Source organism: Augochlora pura, chromosome 3, assembly GCF_028453695.1.
Source record: "Augochlora pura isolate Apur16 chromosome 3, APUR_v2.2.1, whole genome shotgun sequence".
Taxonomy (NCBI): domain Eukaryota; kingdom Metazoa; phylum Arthropoda; class Insecta; order Hymenoptera; family Halictidae; genus Augochlora; species Augochlora pura.
The window spans coordinates 21,510,212-21,533,058 of record NC_135774.1 but is presented as its reverse complement, the minus strand read 5'-3'; the positions used below and the strand labels follow the sequence as shown (position 1 = coordinate 21,533,058).

Here is a 22,847-nt window from a genome sequence, read left to right as displayed (position 1 = left end):
TTATACATACGAAGTAACTCTGTTTAAAATTCGAATGAAATTAGTCAGAATAAAAACCAACGACCGAAGGCTCTCTCGGTTCAAGTGGCGTTCGAATAAAAATCACTAGATGGACGCGCGCACGTATGTATTCAAAAATACATTCACCCACCTTACTACTACTGATTCCGTGTTTGACAGTACGCGCGTATTTCGCGGCTATCATCGAATTTGGCCGACGTTAACCGATGTTTAACGAAGCCTGCAAGTTCCGTGTGTGTTAAGTGTTCGTTGGTGTTCAGTTGGTGCGCCTCGACTGGGCAAAATCGCGTAAAATGGAAACAGAATTTCGTTGTGAGGTTGAGGTTGGCCGTTGAAAAAAGTGAACATGGGAAGGTCCAAGTTTCCCGGGAAGCCGCCGAAGACGGTCACCAGGAAACGGATCAAGGTCCTCGGCCAGCCCGAGACAGTCCAAACCGATTCGGTAACCGTCGCCGAGAACATCTACTACGGACTTTCCCTGTTCAACGAAACATTTGGTGACAACGAGAAGGTAATTCCTAGTTTACTTTCGTAATGAGTATCTACTTGAAGGCGCCTAATTAGAGTCATGCAAGAAATGAACCCTTCTCAGCCTACAAACAACCGTATTTATTTTATGAGCATGATATCTACCTATACGCCGCCGATTCGGTGGCCAGAAAAACTCGGAGATTTGGCTGTATAACGAAGGTTAACCTATTGGAAGGGAATCGCAGCCTCGGAATGGCAGATGTGTGTAATATGTACTGACGTATCGCTATAGCTGCAAGTGTCAGTGACTTCGTGAAAGATACCGTCGTGTTCTTGTTTTTATTTTGTAAACAATATTTAGGCGATTCTTTTATCTTTCAATGTTTTTAACACAGAATAAAACTTCAATGTGTTATTATATTACAGTATACTTTTAAATGATTGTAGACTTCATCTTTTGTACTCAAATTCTTATGTACAATATTTAAAAAGATATTTTATGCCCCGTAATATAAAAATATTAGTACAAAAGAACGAATTGATGTATTATTAATGTAGATATTTCTTTTTGCATAGGAACATCCACCATTCCATGGTTTTAGCACTAAAGAGGCTAATCTTTCCGTGTCTTACATCAAAACACAACAACATGACACAGAAAAGGCAACTGTTAAATCATCACCCGATGCTATTGAGAATTCTGTATCAAAATCAAATGAACAAGCCACGATCACAGATATTAAAAATTTTCCTTCGAATACTGAAACTAATGTAGAACCGTTATGCGATAAAATCGAGGAACCAATAGAGGACATTAAGAAAGATGTGACTGTACTTAATTCTAAATGTGCTTCTAAATTTCATAGACCTAAAAATCGTAGAAATTGCAAAAATATTAAGTTCTCCAATTTCATGAAAACACCAGTATTGAAATCAGTGAACAATATTTTGGACCAGCACCAGCGAACGAGACAGTTGCGTAATAGTACTGCGAAAAGGTTACTTCAGAGGGCAAAATCGAACAGTAATAATGTACGCAATATCACAGCGCAATGTGGGGATAAACCGAACGCGGTGAGAAAATTTATTTTACCAGTAAGAAGTGCCCATTCGTCGAGAGTTATTAAGCCGAACAAAAGGTTCATCGAAGAATTGGAAGAGATTTCTGGTGTAGAACCTAGCGAAAATGAAGTCGGTATGCACATGAAGAAAGCTAAATTTACATTAAACAAGATTTGTAGTCAAGAATCAAAATTAAAGGATGGAAATCTTAATAAATTATGTACAAAATTGAAAGATAAGGATGTAAAGAATAAGAATAAGAAAGTAAGTTCCAATGTCCAAACTGTAGTATCATGTGCAAAAACGTGTGAAAAATTAGCAGCTTCTGTACAAGACGCACAAATATCAAAAGCTAATAATACAGATGTAAAGAAGGCTAATGTATCGAATAAAAACAAAGTGATAAAAGCTGCATCAAGCGAATCTAACAGTACTCAAGACTCTTCGCAAAATATAATTAGGAAAACTCAAAATTTCAAATTAAATATATCAAAAAGTCAAAAATCAGTTTCTGTTCCTATGAAAGTTCTTCCTGATTCCAATGTTCCAAGTTCAGAGTCTTCCAGGATTCAAACAAGGTCAGGAACTCAAAGCGAAGTCGCTAGTCTAGAAGTTCAAGCAAAATTCGAAGATACAGCAAAAATTAAGGAAACTGGTGGAAAAGGCCAAGATAATTCCAATAATAGGGCTAAAATTATAGAGGGAAATTCAGATAATTTTGACACAGAAAGTACATTGTCTGAAAGTGGAAGTGAACACAGTAATCATACTGAAGACGAACAGTCAGAATGGACTGGAATGAAATTAAATGGTGGAAAGGTGATTTTAAGAAAGGCAAGATTAAAATTAGATAACAAGTGTGTTGGTGGAACTGAAGGACCCTTCTCGACAACAAATAATAATAATAATAATGTTGCTGGTGGAAATACTAATTTGGGTATGTGTTTAACATTTTTCTTTTCTTTAATTTACTATTTTCGTTATAATAAATTGCAATAAATTATATAATAACAATATTTTAGGATTAACAGGTACTATTAAGTGTGGTGTATGTGGAGCTGTACGGTTTTATCGATTTGTGAAACAAGCCAGAAAATTTGGCATTCACAGTTGTGAATCATGTCGAAAATTTATTAGCAAAATGATTAAGCGACAGGCTTGTGCAAAGTCTACAAATAGTACTCTTCCGATTCTTCAATGCCATAAGGGAGATGGTTTATGCTTAGTTCCACCTGTTGTAAGAAGTCAGCAATGGAATCTCATGAGATGTGTTTACAAAGCTAGATGTCCAGCATGTTTGTTAAAAATGTGTTTAAAGTGTTACAACATTCCTTCTTCATTAAGAATGAGTTTAAATGCATTACTACCACCGATGATGAGAGACCCTTTGAGTATACCTTTATCATTGAGTCAACAAGATAATGATAGTCAAGGACAAAAATTGATATCTTCTAAATTAGGTTGGCCTGCAGAAGACAGTTCTGAGAAGAATCTGTTCAAATCAGCTATGAATTGGAGAAATATAGAAATGGGTCAGAAAACCAGCTGTCAAGGTACTGGTGGTTTTCTATACACAAAATTAGACAAATGTGAGTTATTATTACGTTTTTCTTGAATAATTTTCCTATCCAAGAATTTGTTTATACATTCAATCATTGTATGTCTTTCTAGTCGACTCATCGCTAAATATATCACCTAGTAAAAAGAGAAGAAAAAACAATAGGATAAAAGTAAGGAAGAAAATTAAAAACCCAATGTTCTCCTCACCACCTATAAGCCAATGTCCACAACCCCTTAGACAGAGACTTGAATTGAAAGGGCCAAGAGTAAAACATGTTTGTCGAAGCGCAAGTGTTGCACTTGGTCAACCAATAGCTACTTTTCCTTCTGTAGAAGGGAAAGAAGATACTGAGAGCAATAAGCACATTCCGAAAACACAGAAGGAAAGTGATAGGTCAGAGAAGAAAGATTGTGCTAAAGACAAGGAACCAGCAAAACATAATGATGAAAATATTACAAGTCAGAGTACTGTTAATACAACTCAACAATCGAACCTAAAAAGAGGAAAATCTCAGCAAAGTATTTTAACATCTAATTTTCAAACGGTAAGTCATTAAAATTGAGTATAACATTTGTAAACATATTTCTTTTAATATCTACATTTTTTAAATTTAAATGCTTATAGGTATCTAAATCAAATAATGATACAGTGCATACAGTATCTATAGACTTCTGGGAACAGTACGATCCCTCAGAAGTTGGTGCAAAAGGTTTTGCCCTTATTGGTTCAGAACTCTTCCATATACCTGCTATCTGTTACCTTTGTGGAAGTGCTGGAAAGGAGCCAGTAAGTAATACGTGTATGTATATTAATATTTATAATTGTACATTGTAACAATCTTTCCAGCTCATCCATTGTCAATGCTGTTGTGAGCCATATCATGCCTTTTGTTTGGAACCCAGTGAATGGAATGCTTGTGCCCAACCAAACTGGTGCTGTCCTCGGTGTACAATATGCCAATCCTGCCATCTAAGATCTGGTCCAAAATTGTCTTGCATTCGTTGTCGTCAATCATTTCATCATTCGTGTTTGTCGAAATCTGGTGTTAGTGCAAGACTCTATAATCCTGAAAGACCGTTTGTTTGTCAAAGTTGTGTCAAGTGTAAAAGTTGTGGTAGTGAAGGAGTTAATGTTCACGTGGGCAACTTACCATTATGCTCCATGTGTTTTAAACTGCGTCAACAAGGAAACTATTGTCCTCTGTGTCAAAGGTGTTACAACGAAAATGATTTTGATACAAAGGTGAGTATAAATACATATATATGTACAAACATATATTTTTCATAACTTATACATTTATATAACAAGTTAATGACTACGTTATGTCATGCAAATTTTATGTGACATTATGCTTATTATAATGTAGTTTCTCAAGTTATGTTAGCTTCTGTTTGATGTTTTGAAGGCTATTTGTTAGTTTCAATAATTTTCTACTTTTCAGATGATGGAATGTAGCGAATGTTCTTATTGGGTGCATGCCCGTTGCGAAGGACTTTCAGATGAGCGGTATCAAATTCTTAGTTATTTACCTGATTCTATTGAATTCACATGCAGCCAATGTTCCTCTAATCCTGATTCAGTTTGGAGAAATGCTATAGAGGCTGAACTGAAAGCCGGTTTTATTGGGGTTATAAAATCATTAAGTAAAAATCGAAAAGCTTGTGCTGCTTTAAAATGGAGCCCAAGAAAGGAGTGTTTGTGCAGACCTATTCCAAATATAAGAAAATTAGAGTTTTCGCGTGAAAAGATAGACGGGAGTGCAATCGGTAATAAAGAAATTTTCAATTCTGTTGAATCCGAAGAATCAAATAATGAAAAGGCTAAAGATACAGAACCTAGTTCTAACAATAACTCAAAATCTGATACAACAAATAAAACAAACGATCAACCGGCTGATTGTTCTAACAGAAGAGGTTTAAGACGACTTCGTCAAAAGTTTCACCTCAAAGAATGTTCTGTTAGAGTTAAAAACTGTGCTCTAAAGGATAATCAAGATAGTGATAAAAAGGAATCAATAGCTCAAGAAAATTCAAATAGTAATTCAAATGACACAGAATGTCGTTGTTTGGACCAGCAAATCATTGTTAAGCCTTCACCTACACTAATGTCAGTGAAACGTAAAGTTAATAACAATGAATACAAAACGTTATTGCAATTTCATATTGATATGGGACATGTAATTAACAGTACTGGAACTAAAGAATTAATTGACGCTTATCATGAAATTTTACGAGAGGTATTTCCATGGTTTAGTCCGAAAAGTATTAAAAACAGTAACGGAAAAGTTAACAACACGTTAACTCCTTTTAAGGACGATAAGCAAGATGACAGCTGTCATACGAAACTTGACGATTCTATATTAGAAATATGGAAGGAAGAAGTAATGAAAGCACCAAAAGCAATCGCGGCTAAAACTGCAAACTTGTATAACGTTAATGTCGAAGATAGTAGATCATGTTGTTTGTGTAAAGGTTTAGGTGATGGCCAGGAGACAAAAGAAGGACGATTGTTGTATTGTGGACAAAATGAATGGGTACATTCGAATTGTGCACTTTGGTCAAATGAAGTATTTGAAGAAATTGACGGTTCTTTACAAAATGTTCATAGTGCTATCTCAAGAGGGCGCTTAATACGTTGCACTGAATGTGGAAAGAAAGGTGCAAGTGTCGGGTGTTGTGCGAAAAATTGTAGTAATACTTATCATTATCCTTGTGCAAGAAACATTGGACTTGCTCTAAATTATGATAAAACAGTATTTTGTTCTTTACATTTAAACAACTGCTCACATAAAACGTTACAAAATGAGAATGATTTTAGCTTAAGAAGGCCAGTATATGTTGAATTGGATCGTAAGAAGAAAAAATATGCAGAGCCAAGTAAAGTAAAAGTTATGATAGGTTCTCTGATGATTGATTACTTAGGTACAGTTATACCAGAGTATTCTGACACAATTGAAAAAATTATACCTTGCGATTACAAATGTTCTCGATTATACTGGTCTACAGTAAATCCATTTAAAATTGTCAGATATTACATCAGAACGTATGTACAAGTATATGTACCAGATATTTCTCCCGATCTAGAGAATAACGTAACAATTGATCACTCTAAGGAACAAGAAAAAGAGAATCTGCTGAATATGCAGAGAAATGAACTTTTAGCCGTGAAACAAACACTAGACAGCCTGATCGATACAGTCTGTAACAAGGAAGTTGATGAAAATCTAGCAGAACAAAATAATACAGATCTTTTACCTCCAGAATTAAAAGAAGCGATATTTGAAGATATACCGCATGATGTATTAGCTGGTATTTCCATGCAAGATATAATGTCATATGAAGATTTTTTTGCGGTGGATTTGAAGAACGATGCATTAGCGATGGATTTGAAGAATGATGGTACATTTGCGACTGATTTATTTCAAGATGTTATGCTAACACCTGAAGTAGAAGAAATCATAAAACCGCCAGAGAACAAGATTTCAAAAATAGATCCTTCCTTGTTGGAGCTAGGAGCCCATAATGATCTTTGGGTACATCTGGAAACGAAAACTTCAGTTCAAGATTTAGTGGACGATTTATTAAATTCTAAAAATCAAAAACGCGGAGGTAGAGAGTTGAAAAGATCTAAATCGGAAGTAATGTCAAATAGCCCGTTGGTTGTCGGGGGACAAAGACATCATCAACGATCTTGTAGTTTAACTTGGAGTTGTAAGTTAGACAGTACATACGGCCCTAGTATAAAACGGAGAAAATTATCAAGAAACTCGAGTATGACAAAATCTAGTGAGACAAGCGTAATGGTGTTGGATTCACAAAATGAACGTCCACCTACCTTGCACGAATTAAGAATTCCAGATGGTATTATGGTCACTGTAGGCAGAGCAAATACACCTAATATTTTGTCTGATTCTGTGAGAGAATTGAAATATTGTATTGAAGATGCAAGTGGCATTAATCGCCGCGTACTCTCTACAAGTCGGGAAGAAGGGAAAGAACATAAACGATTATTCTGGCATACAAGACAACAGCCGCGAATATTACAAGTTGATGGAACTGCAGATCCGAGTAGTGCTAGCGAATGCAGTTCACCGGAATATAATATTGAAGAAAAAACTGCAAGAGTTCGTGTGCCAGAACCCTTATCCATCCCACAATTAGATGGCATCAACGACGAATCGTCTTGTGACAGTAATGAATTTAGTTCATCAGCTGAAAAAGATTTTAACTCCTACACAAAAACGTCGAACAACGCTTTACGATCAAAACGAATATATGGGTTCATTAGATCACATTTAGCCAAGAATAATGAGAAATTGCAAAAAAATAAAATTAATTTGTTCAAAGAGAGCAATTTGAAGTTAAATTTAGAAATTCCACAATTAGATGGTGCCGATGATATTTCCAGCGACGATGAATGCATATCACCGCAGTCCGTAGAATGTGAGAAAACTAATGTTATCTCTCAGTGTGATGCACCACTTGATCACATAGATCGGCCTGTAACTTGCAAACGGTGTCGTTGTACCTACAGAACGCAAGATAGTTATAATAGGCACTTGACACACTGTGATATCATGATTACAAGTGACAGTGATTCGGAAACTATGGATAATAAATTGGCATCGCCTGATTCTAGATTTTCTCCAAGCGTTGGTTCTGTGTCTCCACAATTTATAACGCTATCACCTTCAGAAGGGCATACTCTTTCTTCCGACTATCCGGACATGCAAGCTACATCTCCTTTAGAAGCTTCTGTACCATCTCCTCATCCAGCAATTCAAATCGAACCAATTGCACAAGCAATTATTACACCACAAATTCATACACATGCTACCGTGGAAACTGTGCATCAAACAGTATTAACATCTAACGATATGATTGTACAAACTCAGTACACTAGAACAACAACCACATTACCAAATGCTACAGTATTACCTCAGGAGAGTACTGTTCAAATAACAGAAATTACAGATCCACCATCTGTTACAAGTGATTCTAGTATTACACAGAATATTATTAACACACCAGTGAATTCTCCTGATGGCGCGAGTTCCCAAACCGTTCCAAGTCCACAAGTATCGCCGACATTTTCTTCAACTGGTGTACAAACTGCAAGTAATGAATCACAAGCGAATGTGCAAGCAACAAAGTTGGTAAAGTCAAAAAGTCCAAGAGCACCAAAGTCTCGAGCAAAAGGAGTTAAAACACAAATTGTAAAAAATAATGTACAACCTCACAATGGACATCCTCGATTTCAACCAATGCAAAATAATGCTCCAGTTATACAATTGCAACAAGCTCAAAGAGCAAGTGGGCCAACTGTAATATTACAGCAAGTAGCGTCACCTGGTATTATGTCTGCATATGTGGAAACATTACAGCAACAATCTGGACAAAATTTTCAGTATGTAACAACAATTGGTGGACAACATGAAGCAGCCTTTAAGCCTCAATTTATAACAACTAATCATTTAGTTCCTGGTGCATACATACAAGCACCATCTGATAATTTATTAGCATTACAGAATGGAGGTATATCAATATTACCAGGTGTACAAATTGCCCAAACGCAACCAACGGTATTAGGAACAATTATACAGCAACAACCTAGTGCAATTCAATGTGGAGTTATATCATCCGAACAACTATTACTAAGTTCAACTCCAACGTTGGAAATGTTCACAGACTCAACAGGCAGTATGTTTCTTTCAAATCAACCAATGTATTACGGTTTAGAAACTATTGTGAGCAACACAGTAATGTCTTCCAGTCAGTTCATGACTGGCACAGTACCGCAAGTGTTAGCGAGCAGTTACCAAACAACAACACAAGTTTTTCAAGCTTCTAAGCTTATGGAACCTATTGTGGATGTTCAGACCGTTCCAGGTGTTCCGACTGTAACAGCTGTGCAGGCAGTGCAAAATGTGCCCGGAGTACCTGCGGTGCCCGGTGTACCTAACGTTGCTAATGTGCCCAGTGTACCCAATGTTTCCAATGTACCCAATATAGCTAACATACCGAATGTATCCAATGTACCAAATGTTCCCAATGTACCCACAATACCAACTATACCAACAGTTCCATCTGTATCCAATGTATCTAATATAGCAAACATAACAAATATACCCACTGTATCCAGTATACCAACAATACCCAAAGTACCCACTATACCTAACGCATCTAACATACCTACTATACGCAATGTACCTAGTGTATCTAGTGTACCTAGTGCATCTACCACGCCTAGTACACCGAACATACCCAGTGTACTCGGTGTACCCAATGTACCTACTGCACCCAGCATACCTGGTATATCTACGTTACCTAGCGTATCTAACATGTCCAATATACCTAGCACTCCTGCTTTACCTAGTACATCTAGTGTGCCTAATATACCCACAGTACCTACCATTCAAAATGTATCCAATATTTCCACACTGCAGTCCAATCTACAATCTATGGGAAATGTTCCAAACATACCTGCGGTACCCAGTGGATATGTGGTAGTAAATCAGTCGACACCTGTAGCAGAACCCATTGTTCCACCACAAATTAATATATCTGCAACGTCCGAACAAAACTTTGCATCAGCCACATGCAGTACCATACTGCCTGTATCGTGCCAGAGTTCAGATCCATTGACATCAATGCAACTACCAGATACATGTCCATCTGAACCTCCAATTGTAACAAACGTCACATCATCGCCAAAGCTGTTGCAAAACTCGGTACCAACAATACCAAGAGTAGCTGTACGCCCAAGTCCAGTTTCTAACCCGACACAGCTAAATAATGGACCATGGAAAATTACAGAACCACTGTTTGGTTCAGAACAGATAATGAACAATTGTGTCCGACCATATTTTGACTCAAAACATGTATCAGAAAATACCAGTATGATAAAGTCTAGCATATCATCTAAAATACTCCCCTTACCTAATCACTGTATAACTCAAAGGGATATAATTGTAAATAAGTTAAATCATGATGTAAATAATGTGCATAATAATTATATTAGTACTGTACCGAATTCTAACAATATTAATATAAGTACAAGTAATAATCCAGTTATCACTAGTTCGACTGTACAAAATAAAATTACGATGTCTACAAGCAACGTACCGACGAGTCGACCGATGAATAGAGTATTACCTATGCAAGCCGTAACTCCGAAACAAGATACGATGAAAGTAACACCAAAAACCGAAATCATAGAGGAACCGACGAAACCAGTGATTAAACCAGCAGAACCGGAACCAAAACAGGAACTGACGGAATCGAAGAAGCAAATCACCGAAGACATCTTACCAACAGAGAAAAACACCGAAACGACTATAAACGACATAAATGAAGCTCTGAAGCTAAATACTGAAACCATTGAGAAAGTAAAGGAAAACATCAAGTTAGAACTGGATAAAGACAAATTACAAAATGCCTCGTTAAAGATAGTATTACAGAAACAGCTACAAGATGGTTCTTATAAAATTACACACAACATGAAGACAGTTGCACAGAACAAAAAATCTCCGCAAGTAACATCCGTAGAAATATTACCATCGAAACAAGTACCTCCTCAGATAGCCTCCTTGCAATTGCTACCTATAAAAACGTTCACATTGAAGGCAAACAAAATTGATGAGAAAGTGAAACCGATGGATAACAAGTTCAATCTATTAAAAACGAAAACTCCACCGGTTGCTGTCAAAAAACCAAGAATCATCAGCAAATCGATTAAATCTGTTCCACCAAACTTGCAAAACACACAAACGCAAAAGTCTACCGTGAAAGGTCCTACATTAATGTACGAAATAAAATCGCAGGATGGATTTTCTCATACGGCTTCTTCAATGGCCGAAGTTTGGGAGACCGTATTTCAAGCTGTACAAAATGCTAGGAAGGCTCATAATTTACCACCGCTGCCTCACAATCCTCTTGTTGAAAATTTAGGGCTGGAAAACAACGCCACGGTGTATTTGGTGGAACAGCTGTCGGACGTAAACAGATGTACTAAATATAAGCCCAAGTTCCATAATCTAGCACCACCTAAAACAGGAGACACGGAAAGTGATTTACCAAAGGCATGCGACAATGGTGCTGCCCGCGCAGAGCCGTTCAATGGACGCAAAGTTCATGATATGTTTAGTTGGTTAGCGTCCAGACACAGGCAACAACCAAAAATGATTGCTATTTCAGAAGCCGAGTCCAGGTAAAATTCAATTTGTCAACAATAGAACAAGGACAATATCGAATAAGGTCCATCATGTATCTAACGTTTTGATCTTTTTACAGACGTGTGGCAAGTACAAACTTGCCAATGGCAATGCGGTTTAGAATACTTAAAGAAACATCGAAGGAATCGGTTGGAGTTTACCATTCTCATATACATGGGAGAGGTTTGTTTTGCTTGAGAGATATTGAAGCCGGGGAGATGGTTATTGAATATGCCGGCGAGGTACATAAAATCTGGAAAAAATTTCATAAATTGGTACAATAATTTTGTAATATGTTCATAATGTTTATTGTTTTGTAAATGTTACTAGGTGATTCGAGCCTCTTTGACCGACAAACGAGAAAAATACTATGACAGTAAAAATATTGGGTGTTATATGTTTAAAATCGACGATCATTTCGTTGTCGATGCTACAATGAAGGGAAATGCAGCAAGATTTATAAATCACTCGTGCGAGGTATGTATTTAATAATTGTTTATTTCCTTGGAAATTCCTATATAATTTTATCATTAAAAATCTTCAATTAATAACTTTATTGAGATTGAAAAAAGTACAGATTATGCCAAATTTTTACTTTGTTAAATCTATCTCAACTGCTTTCCTCGTATGAACATGAAACTCATGACCTAGTTATGGAACATATAATAGATTGACTAATAATTATAAATATAGATTAAATATACACACATGTTTTAATACTCCACATTATCGTGAAATTTATTTAACTATTAAATTTGCTTTTCAAATAATTCTATGTGCAACGTTTGTTTGCATAATTTCAAGCTAAATCTTAGGAAACGCAACTATTGTATTACTGAGATTTTCCGTTGTATAGTTTGAAGTTTTTCTCATGTCAAACATAAAAATAGTAAAAACAATTTCAAAATATTATTTATTTTACTTATAATGAAAGAAGAAGAACGAAAGGGTTTCTAACTGTGAAATTGTGTTACAGCCGAATTGTTACTCGCGAGTGGTGGACATCTTAGGTAAGAAGCACATTTTAATTTTCGCTCTGCGTCGCATTATCCAAGGAGAAGAGTTAACGTACGACTACAAATTTCCCTTCGAGGATATCAAGATTCCATGTACCTGCGGTTCCCGCAGATGTCGTAAATACCTCAATTGAGACTGCATATACAGCTACCGTAAGCAGCCGATAACCGCAGCAAACCACATGTGCTATAATTACTCGCGCTTCGGAATAGGATTCATTTTATTAAACGTTATTCATTTAATCATCAAACTATTTTCAGAGATTGCAGCTTTTTATTACTATAAAGGAAATAGATATACATTTAATGTGAACGAGAAAAGGAAAACAAAATGTTAGAGAGGCCAGATATAGTACACGAGACATCGCGTTATGACAATGTTACTTTAAACGGCTACAATTCGTAGTTGATTTAAGGGGGTTTACTTATAGCAATAAATGATTGATCATGCCCTGCTTTCGTATCCAACTGGTCACGGCGCCGTATCGCACCGAGATTCATGAAAGTGTTACTTTTATCCACGCCTGTGCTTTCACGCACGTCTTCTAGACTCTACTTATTATCTACTATTGAGGCTTAAATGTACAAGTTATCGTCACTTTACATTAAACCGAAATGCATTCCAACATATACTCCGCATATGTAGGAAAGATTTTATATTTGCTCAGAAGCAAAATGTTTTATGCTATTGCTTATAGACTATTGGTGTCCTTCGCCAATTATTATTTTATGGTAGCAAAAATTGAGTTTTAAATCGGTGACCTCTATTCTCCTTTCTAAAATTCGCTTCATTTGCAAGCAGCGTACGCATGTTTTAATTATTTATTTTATTTAAATTCGCTTGGATTCGTTTTATTAATTCTCGTAAATGTTTACTTCCTGCGCACACAGGAGTTCGAACTTTGTCAATTTTACCTACGATCGGACCAAATGATATAGAATGATGAAATTGAATGAATAATATATAACAGAAAGTCGACGTACTTGGGAGAGCACTAACGTTTTCTATGACCGTTTCTTATTTCTACGCGGAAATGTTATAACAGTACTCTTTCAATATGTGTTAATTGTAAAAGGAAAACGGTCATCGTAAACGAATCGTGAGATCGCGGGCGGAATTTTAGTGTAAAGTGACGATAGGCTTCGTGACATTTCATGTCCGTTGTAGGGCCAGATTTCAAATGTTCTTGTAAAATATGTAATTGTTAGATTAGACATTGTCTTGATGTAAGTATAGATACCAGTTTAAGTTAAAGAAGATATAGTTGTTAAGGAAAAATGCGCGCGCGCGTGAGTGGGGGGAAGGGGGTAGAATGGCAAGATGAGACAGTCTCCTGGTGTAGGATACTGTTGGAAGGTGTACCTACTTTGGCAGACATTGATGATATTTTTTAAGTCTTATTGTATTTAAAGCAAATATGAAAACAGAAGAAAACGAACGGGAAACGAGAACTTGCTTCCTGACAAAATTAAAGTCTGTTCGTTCCTTTCCATTCATTAGTTTTTGGGACGTAGCGCTGTAATAAATTTGAGAATGGGCCGACTGCCGTAATATCCTGATACAACACAATGTCATACGTGTAGTCCGGAGGCATTATCTCATCCGCGTTCAACAAAAGAAAATTCTCATCCCGCGGTATTCCGGGGTTATCATTATGCTTGAAGAACGCCTGACGACGGCGCACGCGGAGAAGCAATCGCCTCAACGGTCTTTCTGAAATTTCAATGCAATAGATTTGCTCTAAGGACGATAACAGTCCATTTCATTACACCTCGTTAGTTTCATGATAGCAGGCAGATGCACGATACCATCGAGTTGCGATATTCCAATTGCATTTGTAATACGCTTTACCGGTTCAGGCATTATTGTAATGGAGCGGCGCACTTCAGTGAGTATTTGATGGATAGTCTCTCTTATACAACTATAAACTTTCATTTTACTAGTGCGAAAGACACTCTAAACATCGATTAGACATTTTTAATGATTATCCTCGCGATCCATGTAATTGATAGGAGTAGTATTTCTATTCACCGAGTAGTTTACAGCAGTTATGATCATTAAAGCTTAGCTTTCTCCAAGTGTATCGAGTACGGATTGTAAATTCAATTTTAAATTCGTTTTATTTCTATGTTCTTCCATGCGTTGTTTAGTGTATAGTTACCGCGATTAAGAGCCGGCAGTAAAACGTCCACGCCCGATCCTATAGGGATGTACGCGTGCATCTGCTTGTACATGATAATAGGTGTATTTTGCAACTGAGTCAATATAATACCCTTAAATTGCTTCGTTCCTTTCAAATGGAGAATTATGTACGCGCAATATATTATTTTGATATGTTCTTTTTTATAGATTTTTAAACATTGCACCCATGCGTTTGTGCTTCCGCCTTGCCAATAATACAATATTAATCTCATTACTTTATTTTTATATTTAAAGAAAATCGCTGGAGAGAAGGAAATGAAGTTTGAGAGGGAGAGAGAGAGAGAGAGAGAGGGAAAAAAGTTTTTATTTTACAGAAACTCGATGGAACCGCTATAAATCTAATAAGATCGTTGAAACGAGGTTTCTGTCCAAAAAGAAATATACAAAAATAAATTTTATGAATTGTAAAAAAAAATGCAAAAAGTATCGAATATCATGGTGACCGATTACGTTGACAAAATGTATGGAAAAAAAATAATGGAAAATGATTAGATCATTGTTTCGATGAAACTTTTCTAGAGCACGCGCCTAGAAAATGTTTGTGATATTTTCCCACACTGGGAGAAATTATAAATGTTCTTTATAGGAATATATTTCAAACTTTACGGATATTACGTGTTCCGTAAGTAAAAAAAAGAAAAGAATAGAAAAGACGAAGAAGAAAACACCTTTCTGTGAAATGCAGTTTTGCCTTACCTTTAAATGTACCTACGCTTTAACCCGGTGATAGATTTTAGATGTACCCCGATGACTTATATTCAAACTGAAGACAAACTGTAATTGCGTCTATGCATCGATTAAGCTATGATAAAGTATTTTAGTCCGATTAATCAATTTCTGCCGAGGTGGTTGTCCCTTAAAATTTGGTGCTCCGTGGACACCGTTAAGTGCACTTTACAATGAAAAAATGGCCTAGAGTAAGAGATAGTAGACGGCAGCGGAGAAAGAGTTTGATAATAATAAGAAATGCGTTATACGAAGAATATTGATCGCGGATTATTTAAAGAGGTAATATAAAGAATAAATGATGGCAGGAACATTATTTGAGCACGCGAGCAACGTTCGTCGGTCGTGCGACAATTTTAATCGGCCTGGTTTGGTACAAAATGCATATGCTGATTTGTAAAAAGTTATTGTGAAAAGAAAAAAATACGAAGGGGGGGATAAAAAAAAAAAGTAATGGAAACTTGTTCTGGTCACGAGAAATTGCCATTTTCTTTAGGTACTTTGAGTCTTCTTTCTTTCTTTCTTTCTTTTCTAATATTACGATTACCAATAATTAAGTAACTATTATTGGAAAATGAATATTGTTAATATAATGATAATTAATTTTAATCTGTATAAAAGCAAAAGGTAATAATGACATATAAGAAGAAAGGTAATTTACTTGAAAATATAATAGCAATGTTAGATATTTTATTGATATTTATTACTTATGAGTGACGGTTTTTAGGGTTGATGAGAGAAAAAATACTAATTAAATTAAATACAAAAAATGATTTAGAACATGGTGCACACGATGGTCTAATATTGTTGAGACGAATTAACGAACGTCGGCTTTTGCCTTTTTTAAAGCGAGGAAAAAAAAATGAGAGCATCCCCTTTCTGCTCGATGAACGCATTATATTCTCATCATTGTTATATCACCACTAGTTTAATGGGGATTATGAAATATATGATGTATTTGATGTATATACTTTGTACTCCCATCGCAGATTAATATCCGTGGTGATTGTAACAATAGTCTGAACTGAATGTATTTACATGTGTCCGTAAGCGAATTAGGTATATCGTTTCTTCATTATTTTTTTTATTTACATGAAGAACACAACAAGCACGTGAAAATGTTCTATGCTCTGAAAATGATACACATGTTAGTTTCTTCAGCTGTATAGAAACCGTACATACGTTTTTAATCTACACTTTCGCCCGAGAAATTTCAAAAGTAAGTCTGTCGAACGCTTTTTAAAAACGTACTCCGTATCTTTTTCGAATACGATCCTCTAACTCACGGAGTCTATACGAGCTCCTTAGTATTACGCATTCAGCCTTCATTATTATCATTATTATTCTTATTACAATTAATTATAATCTATACGAGAAGATAGCATAATACATCACAACTCATACTTGTGCACCGTTTGTTTACTACACCCATCAGCGCACCATCCTTTTTTTCTTAGACAGAGAGAGAGAGAGGGAGAGAAAAGAAAAAAAACCGAAAAAACGTGATTCGTGTGTGAGAAAGAGCAAAAAAATAATAATTATCGACGTTAGAAAAATATACAAATGTAACAACTTCAAACTTCGATCATGTATATGTATACCTCGACATAAATTTGTTTTAGATAATGGAAGTGTTTAGACATCTAACTAGTTTTGGTGTGATAAATGAAACGAGTGGTTAAGTTATTCCACGGAACTGTACGGTGCTCGTTATTACTTCGTACGACGATTTCAGAGCATCGCAGCGTTGCGTCCTCTTTTATCCCAAGAGCTTCATGTCTTCAAGGTTCTTTCGGTTCTCCGTTTTTATTCGTAATAAACAGTTTTAAGGAATTAAGAATTTCAAACGATGTAAAACGCTTTTTAACAAAAGAAATGGAACACGTACACACATACATGTATAAAAAAAAAACAAAAAGGAACACTCCTATTCTAATGTTTAAAGGAAACGTAGAATTTTGAATATTGTACTTATTTAAATATGGAGGGGGAAAAAAATAATAATACTATTGATAAATTTAATGAAGAAAAAAAATGGTATGAAAAGAAAATTGAAAAAATTGTCTGTGATTATCAGTCATAATAATCTTTAGGTCGACATATTTTTTAGAGAATATTTTTTAGCAAATTACAAAATTTATGATATACTCCTATTATTGATATGATATTGGATCGGACACGCTACGCATATATTTAAAAATGAGGAAAGACGGAAAAAAACATGAGAAACAAAGGATAAAAAAATTTGAAACTGTAAAAGTTGCAAACTGTTTAATAGAATTATACATAGTTGAGATCGATGGCTGTTGTAAAATATTCTGTGTTTGGACAAATAATTATTGAAACTATTTATAATAACTACTAACGAGGTACGATTATATATTATTATATCGCATACCGTATAGTAGCGTTTTTATCTATTTTGCGTTCGCATAATTCATCCAAATAGATTAAAATGAGAAAACGAAAGAGAGAGAGAGAGAAGGAGAGAGTGTGAGAGAGAATCGACGATGAACTCGTACCGAGTTGCGCACGGTGTACAGGACGGGGAAAAAGAAACTCAAGAAAATCATATGACGAATGTAAAAAAAAAAATAAAACCGAAGAGACGCTGCGGGCAAATGGGACGTACATACTGTACGCGTTCAGCGTGTAAAGTGTCGTTATAAATCTATCTACTTATTGTAGGAAACTTATGAAGTAATTGTAATAATTACATTAACCAGATGATATGCGTACCGCATAGAAGACACATAACCGCTTTCATTTCACACACCACAACATACCTACACACCGGTATCGGTCTACGTACATACATACATAATGATACGGAAAGAGTAGGCACACTACAAACACACATACACAACCGTACGCTCATGTTTTGTATTTAAATGTTTTGTTAGTATTATATGAGAAATTAACAAAATAAAAACACAAATGGAAATATCATATTTCCCGTGCTGTGTGTAAAAAGTATCCCATACGCAATATACAAGGTGTCCCACGTATCTAGGATAAAGTGTGTTTTCGAAGGCGTTGTTCAACCTTGAAAAAAAGAATGAACTTTACAAGTAAAAATTGAAGATGTTTTATGATCTATATTACGGTTGAATACTTTTTCGTAACGATGCAGCTAGAAGGTGCATTTTCAGATAACACTCCATCCCTTTTCAAATACGCTGTTCCGTACAGCTTCTTACATTTTACAAAATATATTAGTAGCGCTTCTTATTAATTCTAAAGTTATTACATGAGGAAAGAAAGTAAGAAAATCTAATGAATACACTGAATCGTGTTCCATCGAGAAAAATTCATTCGCTATTTTCCTCGCACAAACTCGATATATGAGACTTTCCCGTTTTACTTATCTCCGACTACAATTACAAGTTTCCGCAAAATCGTCGACAAACAGGGACAAAATAAAAACCTTCAACGAGAATTATTTCACGTAAGCGACGCGTCGGAGAAGTTTATCATAAAAAAATTATTCGTCCATGAAATCAAATTACTGATTACTAATAGAAATAATTTGATGCTCGGATTAAACGGTACTCTCACGGCTGCGCAATATTTTTCAGCTGCATCGGTACCTAGAAAATGCGCGAAGTACCATAGAAGTACGCAAGACGCCCACTGAACTTCGATTCGCAATCTTTATCTGTTTCTATGCATTTTACAACGTGGCGCACCTCGGTTACATGGGACACTCTGTGTACTAAACGGAACCGGGCGTCCGAGTTCCCTCGATCGTCGCAAAAACGGATTTACGCATCGAATTGGAACGTATTAACGAATAAGAGCGACAACGGGATTCCCCCTACTTATATTATTGATTAATTTCGAATATTGTCAGCGTGCAAATAGTTTAAAGCATAAAACAGCAATCTTATCTGCCTTTGTCCGATCCCACAAGCGACCGCTCGAACCAAGTACCATATTGTAAACGACGATGCCCACTTGTTCATTGTAACAGAGCGGCGTACGCGTTGTAGGTCATGTTTTTTCCACGTGTGAGAATCCTTTATTTTTTTGTTCACGTGCGTATTCGGTTGAACGCGCGACGCTGACTCATACGCGTTGCTCTCGGATGTTGTTACGCGTAAACTTGATGAGAAGAAGGAGAAGAGATTGTTTTTTCGTCGAAAGTGGAATACATACCGCGTACACGCTAGCGCGACGGTTTCGCTGGGAATCGAAGAGAGGACGTGAAAATTCAATTGTATCTGTTACCAGAGTTTTCTTTCCCATCTTTTTTCCTCTCTTAAAACGGTGGAACGGACATGCGGAAAAAATGAAAAATTTGATTCTGTGATTTTTCTAGAGAAAGTATGGTAAACCCGGTGTACGGTCGATACTAGTAAAACACCGGGAAACGTATAAATCTGCTTGTAGGAGCAATAAGTAGTCACGGATGCGCTGCGACAACTAATAATAATAATAATAATAATAATAATAATCAATTGGCATTAGACGGTGATGTATCACTTCGGTGAAATATAACGTTGGGATAAGATACGGCGGAAACCGTATAGGCAAAGTATGTTGTAACGATAGGCATATACATTTATTATCGTTATTTTCGCGTGTGTTACTGAATGCACAGTCCTTCCACGAACTATCTTGATCATATTATTAAAATGGATGTAGCATTATCAAATATTACTAGGTGATGTAGATAAACTGTAAATATGATAACATTGTATCGCTTAACAAATGAAATTTTATTAATACATTCGTTTGTTTCGTATTTAAAATGGAAACGAGGCTATATTCTGACTCACCCAGACGTGTGGATGCGTTCTCAGTTGGAGACTTTTAAAACAGGAGGGAGAGAGACGTGGATAAAATAGATTGTTTTATGGCACCACTTCATTTAGAATCTAAAAGATGATCCTAAATAAACGAAACATAGTATTTTTGGAAAAATAGAGATGAAAGATTTCGGTCAATATTATGTTTAATTTTTTTTAGTGCTTTCTTTTTTTAATCTTCTTTTAATAATCTGTATCGGCAAATTCCTTTCAATTTTGTCGTAGTGACTCGTTAAATTGGTTAATTAGTTAAAGGTAAATTGTTCTGAATAATATTTACAGAATGCTATCTACACTCCATACCATTAGAATTCGTCCTAACTAAGTTTAAGAAGTTTAAGAAGTCCAATACATTTCTATGAATCACATTGACACAAAAGTAATATTTACCTGCAATTTCATACTTTGATGCATTTTAACCCTTTTAGTACCGGCGAAAAGAACGTGCCTAAGCGAAGAATACCGGGCCGAATCTGCGAATTTGCAGAGGTTTGCGAAAATGCTCGTAAAAACGAAAGTAGAAGTGATATTTACAAAATATAAAAGGCAGCATATTCGGAAATAAAGGGAGAATAAAACGATACGAATTGTGTTTCATTATTTGTTGAAAATCATATGAATAACATAAACATAAGATATAACAGAAATCGTACAAAAGTGATTACTCTTTTTCAAATGGTAATTGCACATAAAAAATGTCATCATTTGGTCATAGCTCTATATACATCATTTAGTATAATGTATAGACATTGCATTTTGCAATCATTTGCAATACAATAGCAGAAGTCGGATAACAAAACGGAAGGATAACGCTATGATGCACGGCAAGCGTCAGACAGATCTACTACACAAGTGGATCGTGCAGCTGGTAATACGTCACGAAAAAAAATATAAGTGTTATTATAGATATTTATAGTTAGTTTTCTGGCCACTAAAAATATGTAATGTCACCCACATTGAAACAAATGTTGGTGATCAAGATCAGAATGATGCTTTAGGCGCATTGTCGTTGTGGCGACGACATGTAATATTTCCTTACTTTTACTTACACAAGCAATTTATTAGCATTGATGCTTACTAATGCATATACCATGCAACTCTTTATTGCAATTGGAATACTCTGATAACTATCATAAACATCGTAAAAATTGCGATTACGGTCCAGAGAAACTATCCCGTGTCGACGAATATCCGAGGGATATCCCGGGTCCCGTTTCTATCTTATCGCTCTAACATATACAGACCCGCGGCACTAATCAACATAAAATATAACAAAAAGTTAAATCTAATAACCATTTTTTCACTTGTGTTGCATCGAATATGAACCATTTTAACATTTTATAAAGTTATTTTGAAACACAGACCTCTTGTGATGAGTACAATAAGGCTCCAACGGAGGCGCGACGATATATCGTCGTTGGTATTTTTGGCAAGTGCACCGAACGACGATATATCGTCGTTCGGTACTAAAAGGGTTAAACATGTACACAATACATGTATATGAATCGTTTCATTCATCTCCCACCCAACCAACTAAATTTATTTTTGCTTCACCCATCTGATCATATAATTGCTTCTGAATCCATTATATTCCAATATTTATAGTAAGATTATGTTTTCATAACCTTGAAATATTTAATGCAAAGTGATTCTGTATTATCTACTTTCGAACCAATTATTCTGTTTCCCAGATTTTTGAGATTTTCAAATATTTACAGTCGAAAGCAAATTCAAATTGCGGCCTCCCATTTCTTGTTGACTCATTTCACACTTTCCTACAATCTGTCGTAGAGGCGTACGGTTTTTTGCATAAACAAATGATAAATTTCTTTTTATCTTCAGTGAGTGATATTTTATATTTTTCGTTTCAAACAATTTTATAGGTTGAGAAATTGTTTTTGAGCTTGTCCATTAACTACCAAAAACATGTTCTCAATTTCAATATCGTGCCTTATTTCGTTAAAAATTAAAATTAATACAATGTTTTAAAGTTTTACCTAATTACTAAGCTTCTAGAAGATAATTTGAGATAATCCTGCAATCGTATACATTTTTTCCAAAAATATATTCGAAAATGTTAATAAGTAAAGATCAGCTTTCTTCGTGCCAAAAAAAGGATTAAAATATAAAAAATTTCTCCAAAAAGTTTCTTAAAAATCCGAATAAATAATAACACTCAATTTGTAACTGGAGACATTGAAACTCTATCGTATATGGAACCTCGTCAGATTCATTGATATCAACTTGGAAGGTTATAGTTGCAGATATTTAATGGGTTTTAAACTAGGTGTAATGTTCGTATCTTATTTGGTTTCGTTATGTACTCTTAAAAAATCGCCTCTCTACATCGTGGCTCTCGAACGTTTCCATAGAACAGTGAATAACCTACTCGTTCTCACGTACGAACACTTAAGAATCATGGTTATTCTACCCTTCTCTTTTTACTTACAGCTTCGAGAAAGCCCATGCGTTAAGCTGTGTACATATTAAGAAATCCATGTTGCGTGACTTGTTCTATGACAGTGCTTCGAAACAAGTTGCTAATACGCATGGAGATCTAGCAACAACGACATGATGAGATAGCAAACACAGTGGAGTTTAAAAAATTTTTAATCTGAAGGATAACAATGCATATCGTGACAGCCAAAGTTAAGTACTAAACTGCACCTTTGAATCTTGTTTCACTTTTGTATCAGTTCTAATTACTTTTTAGACAGTACAACGTAGAGATTTTAAGTTGGGGCTCAAAGAAAGTCCGGAGGAG

At 35.6% G+C, this 22,847-nt stretch overlaps 1 protein-coding gene across 3 annotated transcripts; it reads left to right on the top strand.

Annotated features, from left to right (window-relative positions):
- Positions 1-275: 275 nt before the first annotated feature.
- On the top strand, positions 276-22,608 carry Trx (histone lysine N-methyltransferase trithorax). 3 transcript variants are annotated; one of them, XM_078177386.1, is made up of 11 exons: positions 276-532; positions 1,069-2,491; positions 2,577-3,143; positions 3,226-3,659; positions 3,740-3,901; positions 3,962-4,357; positions 4,557-11,323; positions 11,407-11,569; positions 11,658-11,804; positions 12,304-12,496; positions 22,535-22,608. In XM_078177386.1, the coding sequence occupies exons 1-10, from the start codon at positions 368-370 to the stop codon at positions 12,475-12,477; spliced, it is 10,398 nt and encodes a 3,465-aa protein (XP_078033512.1). In that variant the 5' UTR covers positions 276-367; the 3' UTR covers positions 12,478-12,496; positions 22,535-22,608. The 3 variants fall into 3 exon arrangements, with proteins under 3 accessions (XP_078033512.1, XP_078033511.1, XP_078033510.1); XM_078177385.1 differs by lacking the exon at positions 22,535-22,608 and adding an exon at positions 12,605-18,223; XM_078177384.1 differs by lacking the exon at positions 22,535-22,608 and having other exon boundaries at positions 12,304-18,223.
- The last annotated feature ends 239 nt before the right edge of the window (positions 22,609-22,847 follow it).